General features: G+C 37.8%; 1 protein-coding gene across 3 annotated transcripts in view; it reads left to right on the plus strand.

Moving 5' to 3' along the window:
* The first annotated feature begins 8,476 nt into the window (after positions 1–8,476).
* KHDRBS2 (KH RNA binding domain containing, signal transduction associated 2) overlaps positions 8,477–18,892 on the plus strand; it is a 600,281-nt gene continuing 589,865 nt past the window's right edge. For all 3 annotated transcript variants that reach the window (XM_027602665.2, XM_027602667.2, XM_027602666.2), the window contains exon 1: positions 8,477–8,770. In XM_027602665.2, the coding sequence (XP_027458466.1) occupies positions 8,680–8,770 (91 nt within the window). In that variant the 5' untranslated portion in view covers positions 8,477–8,679. The remainder of the gene's footprint in view (positions 8,771–18,892) is intronic.

Genomic DNA, 18,892 nt, shown 5'->3' on the forward strand with positions numbered 1-18,892 from the left:
GAGGGCGAATGAATATATATGTGTCTTATCTCATCTACCCATCCCTAAGGGAATTCCAAAAATCAGGAGAGATGAATAGTCAAATCTAGTTACTCTAGAATGGTGAGCCCTCCTGCTCACACAGGCTCGTTAGTGTCTCCAGTATTTCCTTAGGGCTCTGCTCACTTCTTGGAAGTGTTAGGATCACACTTCCAGTCCCTGACCTCTTCCTGCAGAGATAGAGTTTGGTTAGCTTGCCAGAAAGTGGACAGATGAGGCCAACAGAGAGAAACTCACAATTAACAAGTGAGAAAGGTAAAGTGTGTGTGTGTGTGTGTGTGTGTACACAGTGGGTGAATGCATTAAGGATTCAACATTTTGTGAAGAATAGGATTACTTAATTGGTACACAGGGTAAAAGAATTTGAGAATGGGTTAATTAAATAGGAAAACAAGTTTAGGTCCAACCAAAAATTATAGAATATCTAATTGTGGTGAAATCTATTTCAAAAATTCTTGGTTGTTGATTTGCAGAGTAAGTAACTTTTGATTAGCTAAGTGTCTAAGGAACTAATATTTAATAAGTATTATGAGCCTAAATTATTTGTCTTTTCTCAATGTGGAGTGAATTAGGATTAAATTTGAAAGTACTGATAGTCTTTATTTTATTTGTTTTTCATTTACATAATGCTGCTCCTAAAAGTCTCAAGTATCTATGAACACAAGATTGATGTCATTCCTTTAAGACTCCAACTCCCTGGGTAATTTGACCAGCTTATGCTGCCATCCTGTTTGCTTTTCTATTTTATATTCTATTACATATTTTAAGAAATGCCTAAGAAATTTTAAGAAATATTTTAAGAAATTTCCAAGCCCTCTCCTGTAATTAGCAAGCATAGCTTGATATCATGAGTGAGTAAAGTCCTTTACTCCCCGTGTGTGTGTGTGTGTGTGTGTGTGTGTGTGTGCACATGCTCCTGACATGCACACATGTACACACACAAGCATAAATCCCTTTCAACTAAGTAAAACTCACATTCGGCTATATCATTATGTAGTGACTTTGAGAAAAGAATTGAATGAAAGGTAGAGAACAGTGGCTTAACCAGATAAAAAATGAATAATGTGGGGGACTTGCTAGCCCTGGAATCCCCTTCAGTGAGTGAAATGAAGAATCATTCTACATATTTCCAAGCTTGAGGTCCTACAGCAGCATTTTCTGCTTCTAAGCTTGCTTTTAAAGATTCATTCCATATGTTTATTTTATTTAGGTGAAATTCACATAACATAAAATGAGCCTTTTTAAAGTGAACAATTCACGGGGCGCCTGGGTGGGCTCAGTTGGTTAAGCGACTGCCTTCAGCTCAGTTCATGATCCCGGGATCGAGCCCCGCATTGGGTTCCCTGCTTGGCGGGAAGCCTGCTTCTCCCTTTCCAGATCCCCCTGCTTGTGTTCCCTCTCTCGCTGTCTCTCTCTCTCTCTCTGTGTCAATTAAATAAATAAATAAAAATCTTAAAAAAAAATAAAATAAAAAAATAAAGTGAAAAATTCAGTGACATTTAGTAGATTCACAGTGTTGTGTAGCCACCACTTCCATCCAGTTGCAAAACACTTTTCTCATTCCAAAAGGAACCCCATTCCCATTAAACAGTCACTCCCCATTTCCACCTCCCCCTCAAATACTGGCTTCTCTCTCAGTCTGCATTCTGTCTCTACAGATTTATCTGCTCTGGCTATTTCAAGTAAATGGATTCATACAATATATGAGTTTTTGCATTTGTCTTTATTTAGTATGTCGGTTTCAGTTTCTCTGCATTGTACCATGCATCAGTACCTTATTCCTTTTGTGGCTGAATAATATTCCATTGTAGGAATATATCACATTTTGTTTATCCATCCAATGAATGATGGAATTTGGGCTGTTTCCATCTTTTGACTGTTGTGAATAGTGCTGCAATAAATATATGAGTATACGTATTTGCTGGAGTACCAGTTTTCTTTTCCTTTTTTAAGATTTTATTTATTTATTGGACAGAGAGACAGAGAGAGAGGGAACACAAGCAGGGGGAGTGGGAGAGGGAGAAGCATGCTTCCCGCTGAGAAAGGAGCCCAGTGCGGGGCTCAATCCCAGGACCCTGGGATCATGACCTGAGCTGAAAGGAGACAGTTAAGGACTGAGCCACTCAGGTGCCCCTGGAGTACCAGTTTTCTATTCCTTTGCATATATACTCAGATCATATGGTAATTTTATGCTTACTTTTTGAGAAAGCGTCAAACTGCTACACCATTTTATGTTCCCATCAGCAATGTATGAGGATTCCTGTTTCTCCACATCATTGCCAAAACTTGTTTTTTGTGTTTTTTTCTTTAATAATGGCCATTGTAGTGGGTATGAAGTTGTACCTTATTTTGATTTTAAGATTTTCATTTTTCTGATGATTAATGAAGTTGAGCATCTTTTCATATGCTTGTTGGCCATTTGTGTATCTGCTTTGGAGAAGTGTTTGTTCAAGTTCTTTGCCAATATTCTAAATTGGGCTGTCTTTTTGTTGTTGAGGTGTGAGAGTTCTTTATATATTCTGGACATAGCCTTTATTAGATATTTGATTTGTAAATATTTCCTCCCAAACTATAAGCTGTCTTTTCATTTTTGGATAACCAAAATGTACTTTGATGCACAAAAGTTTTTAATTTGGATGAAATCCAATTTACCTATTTTGTTGTTGTTGCATGTGCTTTTGGTGTCATATCTAAGAATCCATTGCCAATCCAAAGTCATGAAGATATACCCCTATATTTTCTTCTAAGAGTTTTATAGCTTTAGATCTTATACTTAGGCTATTGATCCATTTTGGGGTAATTTTTGTATGTAGTGTGAGATGAGGTCCAACTTCATTCTTTTGCATTTAGATATCCAGGGCCCCAGCACCATTTTTTGTAGAGACTATTCTTTCCCCTTTGAATGGTCTTGGCATCTTCTTTAAAAGTTAATTGGCTTTAGATATATAGCTTTCCTTTGGATTCTCAATTTTGTCCTACTATCTATATGTCTATACTTCCCCAAGTACACACTTTCTTGATTACTGTAGCTTTGTAGCAAGTTTTGAAATCATGAAATGTGAGTCCTCCAACTCTATTCTTCTTTTTCAATATTGGTTTTGATATTTGGGGTCCTTTGCAGCTCTTGGCCTTCCTTCCTTATATTTGTGAGGATTCAGAATAGCAGTATTCCAAACACAAGAGTAGGCTCTCTACATATATCACTTCCTTTGTCTCTGTTCTCTTCTGCTGTCCTTTAATTATACATTTGTGTCAGCTTAGATCCAATGTGCTAATTTGAAAGCCTCTCAATCAGAAAACATCCCCCCATATAGATAGGCCCACTTTGAGTGCTGAATTTTCATTTTGTGTTGTGGTATATTAGCATATAGTATACATTCTGGCTCTGAAAACATTACATATGAAAGATTTCTCACTGCTCATGCTACTGCTGTTACTGGTTCTTGCACAGACAGGTCTGCGTTCCCTTCTTCCTTTCTTGAAACCCTAAAATATATCATGGAAGTGAGAAAGAAAACTGGAACTGATTTGAATTGTCTACTTAGTGAAACTAAAATAAGTAGAAATATTAAACCAGCACCTTTTATGTAATGGGCTCTGCCAGAGTCTTCACTAGATGAAAATACGTCAGTCCTTTACTATACTCTGTCCTAGGCACCAAGGTACTAGAAACCTTAGTAAATATTAATACCTGAAGTCTCTATTATCATTATATAAATGACAGAGTTGCTATAATTTTACCAACCTATGATTGTTATTGTGAGTAGCTTCTATTAAAATCTTGGAGTAAGTAGTTAGGCTAGTGAAGTATCCCTAAAGTTGATGAGAACTCTGAAATAGAAACTGTGTGTTTTATTTAATAATACTGGTTGGGCATTTTTTATTAGTCTGCAAAATAAGCCTGATTAAATGACCTTTACCTTGGCCTTTATTATAAGGGTTTGTGAAAATGTTGAATACACAGTCTGTGCATTAACTATAGGACATATTCTACAGCACATACCTTATTCATCCTTCAAAACCAAATTTAGTTGGTGCAAAATTTTCCATAATATCCTATTGTTGAAGTAATAGTGCAGTAAGTGAAATACCATTAAAAAAACTTTTCAGGACTAGAACTCATATTTAAAATGAGATAAATATCTAAGATATACAAATCAATTCGGTGGTAATTTTGGTTAAGTTATTTACACCATTAGAAGAAGAGGTGGGCTTAGCAGTAGTTGTAATTTATTCATGTATAAGCACATAGTACTCTATTCAACAATCATCTATAGAAGGCTACACATCTATGTTTACTAAATGTTTGCATTAATAAGGTTATCCACTAAATAATTGTGGTATCTATAAAATATTAATATGTAAAATAAATGGACAACACACAGTGACGTAGAGTCATCTATTTAAAACACATAGATCCGATGCTGGATAAGCATATGCATAGGGTACTTAGAAATTTTGCCTTTATTCAGCCATATCCTATTTGGAAACAGACAATATTTTGCCAGTCAATCCTGAAGCATACTGATTTTTAAGGATCAATGTAGTGTGTATGTTTTTATTTTATGACATCCATCATGTGTTAACATATTTGTGTTGTGATCCTAATGATCAGGTTAGCATTCATTTAAAAAAAATTTTAAAGGTACATTAATACATTTTATTTCATTAGAATGCCTTTTAGGCATTTACTGAGAGTTTACCTGGGAAAATAAAATTATAAATCTTTTTTGATAGTAACTAGGAAAAGTAAAAGTTAGCTAGCTTACCGTATTTGTAATGACCTGGATATCCAGAGACACTGTATAATAAAATCAGCCCTTGGACAGCTCTCCATGGTGTCTTCTTAGTGCACCTTTAATCATGGAAAGAAACCTGTAAATGGATAATGTAATTGCTGTTGCTGAACATAACAAGAGTTACTGCATCTTTCTGATTCATGAAACTGGGTCTGTGTGTGTCCCCATCAACGCTATATGCTTTTAATCTCTTGGCATGCTACAAAGCAAAATGCAATTGTAATTATTGCACAATTATTTTTCTAATTTATATTCATTCCAAAGCGTTTACAATTTATCAGCTGCAATTGGCATCTTATCTACTCTACATTGCTATTGCAGTTCCTGGCCACCTCTCTGAAGATTGGTAACATGTTTTCCCCTCATATCTCTGTAGCAGACCAGGTGCAGAGTGTGCAACACTTCAACTACTAAACATCCTACCCACACTCAACTAAAATGGCAAGTACTCTCTACACGTATCCTCCATTTTACATCATAACTTCTTCTTTGAAAATGAGAGCCAAAAGAGACCATTTGAGAAGCACATGCAAACGGTGTGATGACAATCCTTTATGGTCCCCCTGATATGAAATGAAATCTGATAATGAAATGAAATGAAACACTGATAATGAAATCTGAATTATTTTCCAACCACCAAATCTTAGGGAGTCTGTCCCCTTCCATCCCTCACCTTCAATATTTGTTCTTTCTCTCCCACAGCATTGCATCTCTCCCACAGCATTGCAGTCACATGGACTCCAGTCAGTTCTGGGAAAAGCAAGCTCTTTCCGGTCACATGGCTTTTGCATGGGCAAATTCACCTGCCTGGAATGCTTTTCTCTTCATCTTACACAGACAGATTTTTCTTTTCCACTAGGTTTTTCTTTAAATGTCAACTCCTTAGTAAGACAACAAGTTTACCTTGGCAAGGAAAAAAAAAAGGTCTTTCCTTGCATTGTCTTTCTTAACTCCTTCCTTGGTCCTCTCTTGGGCTTTCTTGCAGCCAGTAATTACCAGTTCTCTTGTGTATTTAGTTTTATTTGTCTTTCTCCATTAGAAAACAATCTTTATGATGACAGGCTAGGCTCTTTTAGATAGTCAATAAACATTTATGGAATGCATACATACATAAATATATTAAATATTTAATATACAAAAGGTAGGCTAAAGCAGCACAATCTGGAGCTAAATGGTGCTAATTTTAGACTTGAATTTTAATCTCAACTTTAGCATTAACTAGCTATAAGACTTAAAAATTTTTTTCTTGCAGGGGTGCTTGGGTGGCTCAATCAGTTAAGCGTCTGCCTGTAGCTCAGGTCATGATTGCGGAGTCCCAGGTTCCAGTCCAGCATCAGGCTTCCCACTCAGCAGGGAGTCTGCTTCTCCCTCTGACCCTCCCCCCCTCATGCTTTCTCTCTATCTCAAATAAATAAAATATTTAAAAATTTATTTCTTGCAATGAGAAGTTTTAAGATCTATCCCTTAGCAACTTTTTTTTTTTAAGATTTTATTTATTTGACAGAGAGAGAGACAGCGAGAGAGGGAACACAAGCAGGGGGAGTGGGAGAGGGAGAAGCAGGCCTCCCGCGGAGCAGGGAGCCCGATGCGGGGCTCGATCCCAGGACCCCGGGATCATGACCTGAGCCAAAGGCAGACCCCAAAGACTGAGCCACCCAGGCACCCCCCTTAGCAACTTTTAAATATACAATACAGTATCATTAACTGTAGTCACCATACTATACATTGCATCCCAAGACTTACTTATTTTATAATTGGAAGTTTCTGCCTTTTGACCACCCTCATGCATTTTCCCACCCCTCTATCACAAGATACTTTTACAGGCCTAGAGAAACAACATTATTGGGAGCACAGATTATTTTAAGATGTTACGTTTTTACATAGGAAAGCTCTTGATTAAAAAACATCCTAAAGAAATGTGACATGTTTTTCCTACTGTCAAAAACCCAAATTATCAGAGTCATGGTTCTCACGGCTGATTTCATGAACTTTTAACAGTCCTATCACATTTGTTAGCCACATATCCCCTCACCATTGGCCCCATTGTAGCATACACTCAACTTCTGAGTGGCATGAACATGGCTGGTGCCAAGGGAGATCATATTTGTTAGTTCTGAGTCACTGAACTTCTCTGCCTTTGTCTTCATTTTCATAACTATAAAACAGAGAAAGCAATACCCATGCCATGTTTTTCAGAATGCTTCTGTGAAGACAAATTGAGATAATGGATGTGAAGATACATGACATTTTAAAAATTAAATAATAAAAAAATGTATCATGCTAAGTACAAAATGCAGATTCTGGGGAAAAAATAAAAAATAAAAGCTGAAGTTTCCAAAAGCAATAAATAAATAAAAATTATATAAGCAAAAGATACTTTTCCAACCTTATCTTGAAAAATAAGGAAAAGATTTGAATACAGGAAGAGAAACTGGAAAAGTTTTAGCGTGCTTTATTTTTAGGAAAATTAGTCCCCATTCTTCTACAGTGAAAACGGTGCTGGAGAGGCAAATTGGAAAATGATTGTTTATGTCAAGAGACGGTGGAAAGATTCTTTTAGAACACTTGAAGCGTGCAAGCTGCATTTTTCAGGCCCCATTAGTTTAGTAAGAGAAGGATGGGCACTGCTTCCAGTGTTGGTGATACCTGGAGGGTTTAACTCTCCTTTAAATAGAGGTGGGATGGATACAAAGTAGCTCAGCAACAGTACCTGGTGAAACACAGTGTCACATCTAAAATAGGGAGAAAGGGGGAAATCAGAGCAACCCTGGTTACCTATTTTCTAGTCTCTTTCTTCTTCCACTTGCCTTCCCAATTCCTTCACAAACTGTAGGTAACTCATTATACTGCTTTTTAGTTTTAAAATTCAGCCCCCTCCCAGAAGCTCTCCTATCGGTAGGAATTGGGGGAGGAGGAGTGGATAGGAGGGAAACCAGAAGTAAGTCAATACCATAATGATTGTACACTGCAAGCGTGTTGCTGTACAATATCACCCCAGAGCCGTTTTGTTTATCAATGAACATCCTACTGCGTCCCCGAGATGTAGGTCAGGCTCATTGGAAATATCAGCCGCCGATCACATGCAGTCTTCATGGTATTTCCAGATCGGGTGCGCTGCTGATTCTTGCACACTGGAGTGCGTCTGAGCTGCCTGATGGAGAGGGGACACCTGTACCTTAGGGACGCAGGTGAAGTCCCGTCTACCTTCCTGGTACTTTCCTTGGTGCTTCCTCATTCTCTCAGGCACTCACTCTTCATCTCCATCTCCCCTGCTGCCCTGGACCCAAGCTCCTCTGCTAAACGGGTGCTTTTCCCGCTCTCTCCTTTCTCCGCACCTCGGCAGAAGAGAGTGCTCCACGCAACTGGGCATGCCTAATAACCAGGGAAAGCTTGGGCTGCAAGAAGAAAGGTTTGCACCGTCTGCGCTCCCCTCCCCTCTGCAGCTGCCTCCTGCCAGTCAGGCGATCCGACGTGCGGCGCGGCCCAATGAGGGTCTGCAGCCTTCGCGGGGGCCCGGCCTCTCGTGGAGCCACCACCAATGAGTGGCTGGCGGAGGTGGGACGCGCCCTGTTCCCGCCTCTCCAGTTAAGGCCGCTGGTGTGAGCTGGGGCTCGGCGCGCGCGAGAGGGACGACGGAAGGGACCGGCAGGTGTGGGCGCGGGGCCAGGCAGCCCGACGGCGGGAGTCGCAGCCGCTCGGTGCATGGGCCAGTGAGGACGCGCGGAGATCCCCTCGCCGCGGTGGAGGCGGAGCAGCGCGCGAGCAAGGCGCTGCCTGGCGACCCTGCGTCCGAGCGAGCGGAACCTTGCGCTTCGCCCGGGGACGGTCCGAAGTCCGCGCTATGGAAGAGGAGAAATATTTGCCTGAGCTGATGGCAGAGAAAGATAGCCTGGATCCATCTTTTGTGCATGCATCGCGCCTTTTGGCGGAAGGTAGGACTTGCCCCCACAGATGGGCACAAACCTCTGGCCGCCCTTCTCACCGGCGGCTTGGTTAGGGGAGTGAAGTTGGGGAGGGACGCCTGTCTCCTTCGCAGAAACTGTCCCCCTGAAGATGCTCGCTTCAGAGCTCGGGCGGACAGAGCCCGTTCTTGGGGCAGGCAGCAGTGCTCCTTCTCTACGTTTTAATTTGGGGAAGACCAAAGCTATGAGATGTAATGGCAGTAGTGATGTGACCTGTTAGGATCATTGATGGAGAAACCGTAAAGTGTAGCGCGGTCAACAGGGATATTTTCAATTTGCAGAGGAAAGGGAAATCAGTTTGGAAGTAAATGGTGATCAATGTAGTGTTCTAAGAGCTTCTTAGCTACAATCAGCATTTATTTATTTATTTATGTATTTATTTATTTAATTTTTGCTGCATTTGGGAAGTGAATTTTGATACCCTTTATCTAATTACAGCCTTTCCTATGGAAAGTCTTAGAATTAACCTAGATTAAAACTATGCATGTTCGTCAATGTTTGTGAATGTGATAAAAGCTAAAGTGCTTATCAAATTATTTGAAGTGTGATGATTGGGTACTCTGAGAGATACTGGCCCCTGGGAACACTCCACAATTGATCAACTGTTTTACCAAGTGTGCATTTTCTTTTGTGTACCTGTAATGTTAAAGGAGATTTCATTCCCAGAGGAACACATATATCTTGTCTTTTGCGTTGCTTTGAAAGATTGTTTAAACACACACACACACACACACAAACTTCTGTATGACAGAAATATTAGCCCAATTACTCCATTCATCTTAAAATAATGCCATGTCTCTGTTAAAGATACAATACTGTAGTAATCTACAAATGCCTTTTTAAAAAAACTCCAGATTTTTTTTTTTTGATGAATCCTTCTTTAATAATGAATTGCTTCATCATTAAATTGACTACAATGCAGTTTTGTAGCTTAGGTTGTTATGGACTTACCTATAGCAAAACTAAAAGTGACAACTTCCTTTTCCTTGGCCCTTCCACATTAAAAGAAATGTTTTCTTTTTTGAGACCGAGTTGTACATGGAAGGAAAAATTGTAATCCTCTATGTAAGATTCAAATAACCACTTGGTTTATTTAAATATTTTATTTATAGAGTATTTATAACAACAATGCAGTGCAAGGTATTTTTTTTGTTTTTGCATACTAAACAAGAAAAGATTTATAATCAAAATCTTGCATGTGTGAAACAGCTAAACTGCTTTTCAGGGAAGAAGTTGATTTTCTAGAGGATTTGGAAAGGTAAAAAGCAATTATGTCTACTACTTTCTTGGTTACTGAATGAAAATAATAATTAAGTTGAAAAGTAAAGTCAATTTAGAAATTAAACTCTCCCTCTAGTTTATTGAAAATAAAGATAATTGCATAAAATAATAGGAATATTGAAAATTAATGAGTTAATAAATGCTTAAAATTGTTCAAAATGATTTAAAATGCAATTAAGCTTTCTGAAATCATTTATTTCGATATATCTTCCAGAAGTGTCTTTATTACGCTGATAACGTCTTTAAAATGAAAAAAAAAAGTTACGAATTGATCATTTTCTCTGACCTGCTAATTGGAGTTCTCTTTGGGACAGCAGGCTCAATGATTAATTCATCAGTCATTGATGAGAAGTTAGTGGAGTTGGTGTACGTTTCAAAACTGCCACACTAAAGAAATGCAGATGAGAAACTCTTAGTAGAGTGCATAAGTATTTCTGCGGCTGGTGAAACAGTCAGAAAAGGCTGTGCCCTTGGTTCCTTAATGTTCTGTCGTTCCCAGAAACTTGATTTCTTGATACTTAGGAACATGGTTGAATGTACCTTGTAATTTAATTTTTTCCCAGTAGGGGGAAGCATGTCCTGCTTTTGTAAAGAATTAGGAGGAAAAAGCTCCAAAATAGAAAAACATCTAAGTAAGAAACAAAGAAAGGTGTCCAAATTTCAGAGAAATCATAATGTGGAAAAGAGAATGGAGGAGGTGATGATTATAATCTTGGAGTATATAAAAAGATATGCAAAAAAATGCATAAAGTTTACATTAATTCTTTATTTGTACGTGAAGTTCTTTATGTGTACTTACTGAAGAGTGTAAGGTGAGTGTCCTTTGGAATCTCTAATAAATCTTAATGTACATTTTACATTATAGATCTTTCATTGTTTTTTCAAAGGCCATTTGCCAAGATATCCAGGTTTTGTTTCAGATCTCTATAGGAGAATATGTTGAGATGACTTTATTTCTCTTACCTGGAAATGCACTGATTGAAGGCAGTGGCTATAAATAAACCTGACATAGATATTCATTTGGAGAGAAGGTGCACACTGAAGTACATTTCAGTCAGTACTGTGCAGACTGTCTCAAGACTGAGTGAGCAATAAAAATGATCCAGACGATTCAGTTCTTCAGAATGATTTTCTGGAAGCTAATATATATATATAAGGTCAGTGATGTAAACCAAGGAACTTTCACAGTGATTTATTTTGCATTTTCAATTGGCGATAAATACAAATCAGTGCTCAACTGCAATTCTTCATAAGGCCATGGGCTTAAAAGTACTATTTTGTTGATTATTTTGTTATTTTTATTGTAATTTGTTTTATTTCACTTGTTTCTGCTATGTGTTTTCAGTAGGTATGAGTCTATGAAAGCTAATGGAAGAGCCCATACATTTTATATATTTGTTACTTAGAAAAGATCTTGAATAATATGGTTTGAAGAGTGCTTATAATATGTTTGATTAATTAAAATAATTTTCCTCCTGTGATTATAGTATTGTTTAATTATCCATTTGTTAATGGAAGGTGCTTTTGAATATGATAAAACAGCAAACTCAGCATGATCCTTAAAGTTCCACTCAGCCTCTGAATTTGCTTGCCAGATGAAATTAGATGAGGTTATTTATATCTATGCTACTTCTGGGAAGTGCACTAGACTGTGAATCCAGATACCTGGATTTTAATTCCGCTTTTGCCTAAACAGAATGTTGATAAACTTCCCTCCCCGCCAAGCCCCGTTTCCTTTTCTCTGAAATTAAGGAATTGGACTAGATGATGTATAGGTTTCTTTGTAGTCCCAGACTTAATTAGAATTGCAAAGTTCTCTAGTGTGCAAGATTTCCTAACCTGACTTCTTTACAAATACTGGTAGATTCATCACTGTTTTGGTTGACTGACAAAATTAGGAAGGCAAATATTGCCAAATATCCCAACAGTTAAAATGTTTTTTTACGAGTATTAGGTGCTATTTTAAAATTTGGTTGAAAAGCGTGGCCTTCCATCTAGGATTGGCCTTCATGTTTGCAGATTTAGATGAACTTTTAAAACCATGAGAGAAACAGGGAATAATATTTATCACAAATGCTGACTTGCAGTGACTTAACTACATGTAGGTTCTCGGTAAGGATCATTATTTAATTAGGTTGTATTCCTCAAAATATTTCCCACAAAGCATAGAGAGTTCTTAAATTAAGGAAAGGTATTGGTATAATGTCTAAAACTAGCTTCTGATAAAAAAAAAACAGTAGTCATGTGACTTTCCTTTTGATTAACGTAACCCCTTTTTTCTCCTAATACATTTGGGATAATCTGGTTTGTTTCTTAAATAAAAAATAAAAATTGGCCAAAAAAATAATTTTAAGATATTTTTAATTTTCAATTAGGACACATGTATGATACAGTGGAAAAACTCTGCTTTAGCAAACAAAACACTTGGGACAGAGTGTTGACACTTCTGTCTACTGTGAATTTATGGGATATGTCATTTATCTCCTCTCTGATTCTCCTTTTCTTCATCTGTAAAACAGGAAAAGTTGTATCTACCACCCATGGTTATTTTAAGGTTAAAAAAATTCTGTTTGTGATAATATAAGCAGTTTTTATACAAACTTAAATAGGTTTTTTATACAAATATAAACAGAAATTACACAAATATAAGATGATGCTTTTAAGATTTTCTTTAACATTTTAATGGCATTGTGGACTTGACCTCAACTTGAAGCTTGGCTTTGTAAGAAAATAAGCACTGCCTTTACTCTTTGGATCATTGCTGAGTGAAATTTGAACTTATAGACCAAATTATGAAATAAATTATCTCATGAAAAATTATTCCAATCAGGGTTTTTAAAATACCATGTTTCCTTATGTTCCCAATGGTCACTCTCAGTGTTTTACTTGAGCTTGATTAGCCCTTGTCCTGTGTCTTTCCAGGGTAATTCCAAACCTCCTCAGACCCCCTCATAAACCCACACGTCCTTCACTCTTGGCAACTGATTTCATCCTCTGTTTTAGCAGGAAATGAATATATCTCTTCTGATGCTTTTCAACGTCCTATCATCTAAAAACCTCCATAATCCTCCTTACTGTCTTTCATTCCCAGATGGTGAGATGTTCTGTTGTTGTTGTTCTAGGCTGACTTGTACACCAGTATCCTTGACTCTAATGGTAATCACGTCCTCCAGACTTGTTCCATAGTCCCAACCCTTCTTCATCACTGTCTCCACTTTCCTCCTCCCTCTCTGCTCTTTTACTGTAGCAGCCTGTAATTGATCCAATCTGAATAACTTAAAAAAATTAAAATATTTTTTAACTCGCCAAAAGTAACCAAAATAATCTCTCTCAATACTCCCTTGTTTCCTTCAAGTTTCCAGTAATATTAGTCTTAACTGGCTGCCTCACTTTCTCAGTTTACCTCTTCAAAACTCTTCATTCTGGCTTCTGTCCTCATCATTGTCCTAAAACCAGTGACCTGGAGACCGAATCGTCTCCTAATTGCCAAATCCAATAAAATCTTTCTGACCTCTCATCAGGTCTCTTGGCTGCAGTTTCTACTACTGGTCTTTTTTCAATTTCTTGGCTTTCCCCTTGGTTTCCAGGCACTATCATACTGCTGGTTTTACTCTTCTCTGTTTCTTATCCTCACCACCCTTTACCTGTCTTCTCCCCTCCCCAGCTATGCTTGCCAGAGTGATTCACTCAAAGTCAAAGTTTGACCATGTCACACTTTTTAATAATATTCTCTTTTGGCAGGCCTCCTCTAACACCAGGCCAGCAGCGGGAGAGGGGGCATTACCTTGACACCTGCAGGTGGAGGTGAAAGTCTAGGTTCCCCGCTAGGCATCCATCCACGCCATTCTGGCCAGGAGGGGGAGGCACACCGTGTTACTGCTTCCTACATGGGGCTCCAAGGACACCAGTAGGGGTGGGGAAGCCTCACTCTTGCTGGAGCATGAAGAAAATTCCAGCAGAATGAGACCTCTGACACCACCCTGGCTTGGAGGGAGAAGGGCGCCTTGTTACTGTTCGTAAGGGAGAAGTCCAGAATTTCCCCGTGGCCTCCACGGCCACTGCAGGGCACATCCTTACTGTGGGCAGAAGCGAAGTCCCTATTCCTTATCTAGTCTTTTCTGACTCCAGCCAGAGGGGAAAAATGTATCTCTTTACAGTTGGGTGAGGTTGGAAGTCTAGGCTCCTCTACTTAACCTTTCTTGACAGAGGTGAGCATGAGACACTATTTTGTTTTGTTTTTCTTCTTTCTTTCTGTATTATTTGGCTGGAGAAGGATGTTTGTCTAAAAGTTTTCTGTCTTGCTAGGTTGCTCTCTTTCTAGTTCTTGGGCTAGCAGGCTTCTCTTGAGGCTTTTTTTTTTTCTTTTTGTTGGCTTCTGTTGACTTTTCTGGTTTGCCAGCTTAAGTACCCATTTTGATGCACGTGAAGGCACAAGAAAAGCTAAGGAAACTACTCCCATCTCGTTCCTGGGTCTTGTGGTACTTAGCCAGCCAGCTTTCTTTTTTCTTCCTTTTGTTACTGAACCCAGAAGTCAGATTTGTGTGTCTGATGCACAGTAAGCCAATCTCTAAGTCACCGGGTTTAAAGCAGAGAAAGTTTATTCTCAGAAGAGTAGCCCAACGAGAAGGCAGGTGGTTGGTCCAAAATCTGCCTTGTCTTTGTTAAGTCTAAGGACTATGGGGCTAGCAAGGTATGTATGGGTTAGGACAGATACTGGATGGGCCTTGAAACTTCTTCACAAGGAGAGGCTCAAAATTTTTGAGATTGTGTGCTGTTTTGGACATCAAGGCTCCATTCTGGGGTCCCGGTGCGTTACACTTGTGTTTGCAAAATAGGTGTTATCAAGTAGCCTCCTTTCCTGATTCCTGTAGGTGGTATTGGAAAAAATTAACAAAGAATAAGGTTAATTATTCTTGCACAGCTGTGGAGGAGTGTGCTTATGTGCAGTGTGTGAAGTTATAATGGAGGTTTACGTGAATAAAGAAGCATATACCTGGGCTCACTTTCACAATGTCTTCTATGTTTATTTCATATATAATATTCAGTCCCTACTCATTGTGCATTTTAATTTATTTCTTTATAAAATTATCTTGTGAGGGGCACCTGGGTGGCATAGTTAATGTGTTTGACTCTTGGTTTTGGCTCAGGTTGTGATCTCAGGATTAGGAGATCAAGCCCTGAGGGGGCTCTGTGCTCAGTGTAGAGTCTGTGTAAGACTCTCTCTCCCTCTGCCTCACCCCCTCCTTCCCTGGGTCTCAATCTCCCTCCCTCTCTCTCTCTGTCTCTCCCTCCCCTGGCTCTCAACCTCCCTCTCCCTCTCTGTCTCTCTGTCTCTCTGTCTCTCTGTCTCTCGTGCGCACGCTCTCTCTCTCTCAAATAAATAAATCATTTTAAAAAATAAAATTTTCTTGTGAATGCCTGTTAGGCATTGTACATTCATATTTCATTGACTAGATATATACAAATGAGCATGACCAGGATAAATCCATCTGGATAATGGGCGCAATACTTTTCTTTATCTTATTTTCAAAGAGACTTTGTGACAGGGTACATGAAACTGAGAACGAAGTGAGGTCTGATCATTATTCTTAGTTTTTGTTTAAGTATACAATCTAGATTGAAGCTCTTTGTTCCCATAGCAGCTGCAGAAGGGGAAGAAGATTTAGAGGTAGTTTTTAGAAACCCTTGGGAATAACTCTATCGTATTGCCCACTTTTCTTATACCCTTATTTGTTTGAACAACCTGATTTGATCTCCCTTTTTTGTCTGAATATATAAGAAATGTATTTTAATTGGATTTATATTCTGACACCAGTTTATTTTTTAAAGCTATAAACAGAGAAAGATTTAATATATTCAGACATTGAAATATGATCCTTTTTCTTACAGAAATGGTTAATTTCAATAAAATAAGTGTGATATGGAAATCGATTTGTTAAAAATAATAGCCTACTGTTGATAACTGATTTCCCAAATTGTTAGCAAATATCCATGCTATATGACTTCTTCATTTTCTCAATATTGTATCTTTTGTTAAACATGATTACATGTTTTCTTTGTTAAAAACTTGAGAAGTCATAGCCAAGCATCCTGTTGCTCAATCATTATTAACTATTTTGGGAAATAAGTCATTTGTAGCATATCCTCCATTGCTTACCTTTGTCTCTTGAACACTACTTCCAAAAAGATTTTGCAGTAGAGAGAGGTAATAAACATTTGAGAACACCAGAATGACAAATTTTTAGGCCGTTTACTATAGATACCCTTACAGTTTAGCTACAGTTTGGGGGATGAATCCCATTGGATTAGGATTCTACTACATTTAACTATATAATCCCACATGCACTTTAATGTGTGTTGGTACCAGTTGTCTACAGTACATGCTGTTGGTGTTTGAAGAGGTAGTAGATGTTTAGTTTATTGGTTTTTGAATAATCTGTGGGAGATTCAATATATACATAAGCTACAAATAGCAGTGCATGGCAAGATCTGCTAGGTTTTACAGACCGATGATATCATGCATGGGGATTCATGACTCTTGTTGGTCGTGGTTATCATAGATTCTTCTTCATCATCGTCATTGCTGTCAACATTTATTGGGAGATTACTCCTTTGTCAGGCACTGTACTAGATGTTTTGCATGCATTACCACAATTAATACATCCACCAATCCTATGTGATAGTTATTACCATCATCCTTGTTTTACAAATGAGAAACATGAATAATTAGGGAAGTCAGTTTATCTCAAGTCACACAGCAAGTAAGTTGTAAATCTGAACCCCAGACTGCCTTGCCCAGAGATCATGTGTAACCATTGCACCATATGGCCTCTTGTGAAAGAGACACAATTTTAGTCAGGCTTTGAAGGAATATATGCAATAGTATGCAAAGTATGCTTAGGAGATCAGCATGGTTGTTGCCATTAACTTCTGAAATAGGTTCCTGAATGCAAGTATTGGATGAATTCTTTTACAATATTGTTAGATAAGTATATTATATAAAAGGTTGGTAAATTTATAAATGGGGAAATTTTCCTAAGTACAGAATTGGGTTAAAGATTACTGAGGTAGCCTAAATTTTCTGAATGTCTTGTATTGACTGTGGTTTCTGAAGGAGTTTGGTGATGAGGTGGCAAGGAATAAGAGAACATTTTCCACTTTTTTTTTTCTTTTTGAATCCAAAAAGTGATTGGAGAACTTTGTGTGATTTGCTGAGGCATTTTTCTTTCCTTGTTTTTTAGAGAACTGCTTACATTTGCTGAATTCTTCTAGGGAGGAAGAACAGCGATGGGTCCTCTCTTGGTGTCTTGAGGCGGTGTTGGCTTTGTTTAAAATTTGGAAGTGGGCAAATTTCACATGTGGTCAGAAACAGGTAACTCAGCAACATGGCTTGATTAAAATGTTATCTATAGGTTCCGAGGTTTTAGGATTTAATAACTTTGAAACAGATTGGTTGGTATTATTACACTGTTATCAGAAATGGGACAATTGATGCCTATTTCCTTTAAAATATTAAAGATTAGATTTTACTCTTCTAATAGAAAAGGAGAATGAATGTGTTTTCTCTAGAGTGTAGATATTTTTAGCAGGTTTATAGCATTGTATGTCAGAAAATGATGGGCCCTGGCTACAACTAGGAAGAGGGAGCCTCTGTGACAGAAACTCAGTGAAGTGGCTGAAGGAGAAGAAATCTGTTAATTTGAGAATAGAGGGATGACTAAAGTAATAGCTTCCTTTATTGAACTTACACCCTGGCTTAGGCCCTTGCATTATATCCCAAAGGCAGGTAATACTGCACCTATGTTATGGGGGAAGATAAAGAGGCAGATTAGAAGGTAGCATACTTAATTTAGTTTTTTGAAGCAATAAGTTAGAGATTATATAAATGTTCAATTATAATATAAAAGACTGTCAAAAAGCAACCATCAAACATTGAAGCATTAAACGATATTGAAGAATATTACTTATTTAAAGGAATACCAAGAACATGGTTTGAATAAGTTTTAGAGGCGTTAAATACCTGTTACTATAGAATTTATTATTTCCTTTAAAATAATTTTCTCCAGGAAATTTAAGGAATTTGATTGATTAGAAATTTGATTTACATGCAATACACTCATTGTATGAAACACTATAAAATGCAAACAGTAGATGGATGACTACATAATAGAATACATTTCTTATATGTTTTTAGGCTTGTAAATATCATTTAAGTGGGAAATTTAAATGAGTGTTAAATTGAATTAAGTACCATTCATGTCTCTAGATAGCCTAAGTTTTTCTTTCTGGAAGAAAAAAAAAAACCTAGAAGCTGCCTTTTTATCCATCTAAGATCTGGTGGAAGAGGAGGCCTTTAAGAATTGTGTGAAGATGAAAGAACATTTGGTGTGCTGAAGCAGATGGCATTTTATTATATGATATTGTTTTGGAATGGACATTGGGATGATATATGGCTGTGCATTAAGCTAGTATTCTGAAATTAGTGAAAGATTGGAAATTATATCATATCCACATAAGGAAAATCTAGTAGGGTAAAGCATTATGATAATTAAAAGCCACTTAATGGAATTGGATGGAAGTGATAAGTGTTTGGAATAAGTTGCAATAAGCCAAATGGTTTCTCTTTGAGTAAAATAAGTAAAATATGTGTGTACGTGTTAAGCATATACTAGACCTAGGTAATCAATGAAAAACAGTACAGATTTGGTTCACTTGTTTTTTATTATCTGTGCTCTATATTACCATCTGAGACTTATTTAGATTGAGGAGGTAACAAGAGTTATAGGCAATTAAATAAGGGCACCTGAGTGG

This window comes from Zalophus californianus, chromosome 7, assembly GCF_009762305.2.
Source record: "Zalophus californianus isolate mZalCal1 chromosome 7, mZalCal1.pri.v2, whole genome shotgun sequence".
NCBI classification, from domain to species: Eukaryota; Metazoa; Chordata; class Mammalia; order Carnivora; family Otariidae; genus Zalophus; species Zalophus californianus.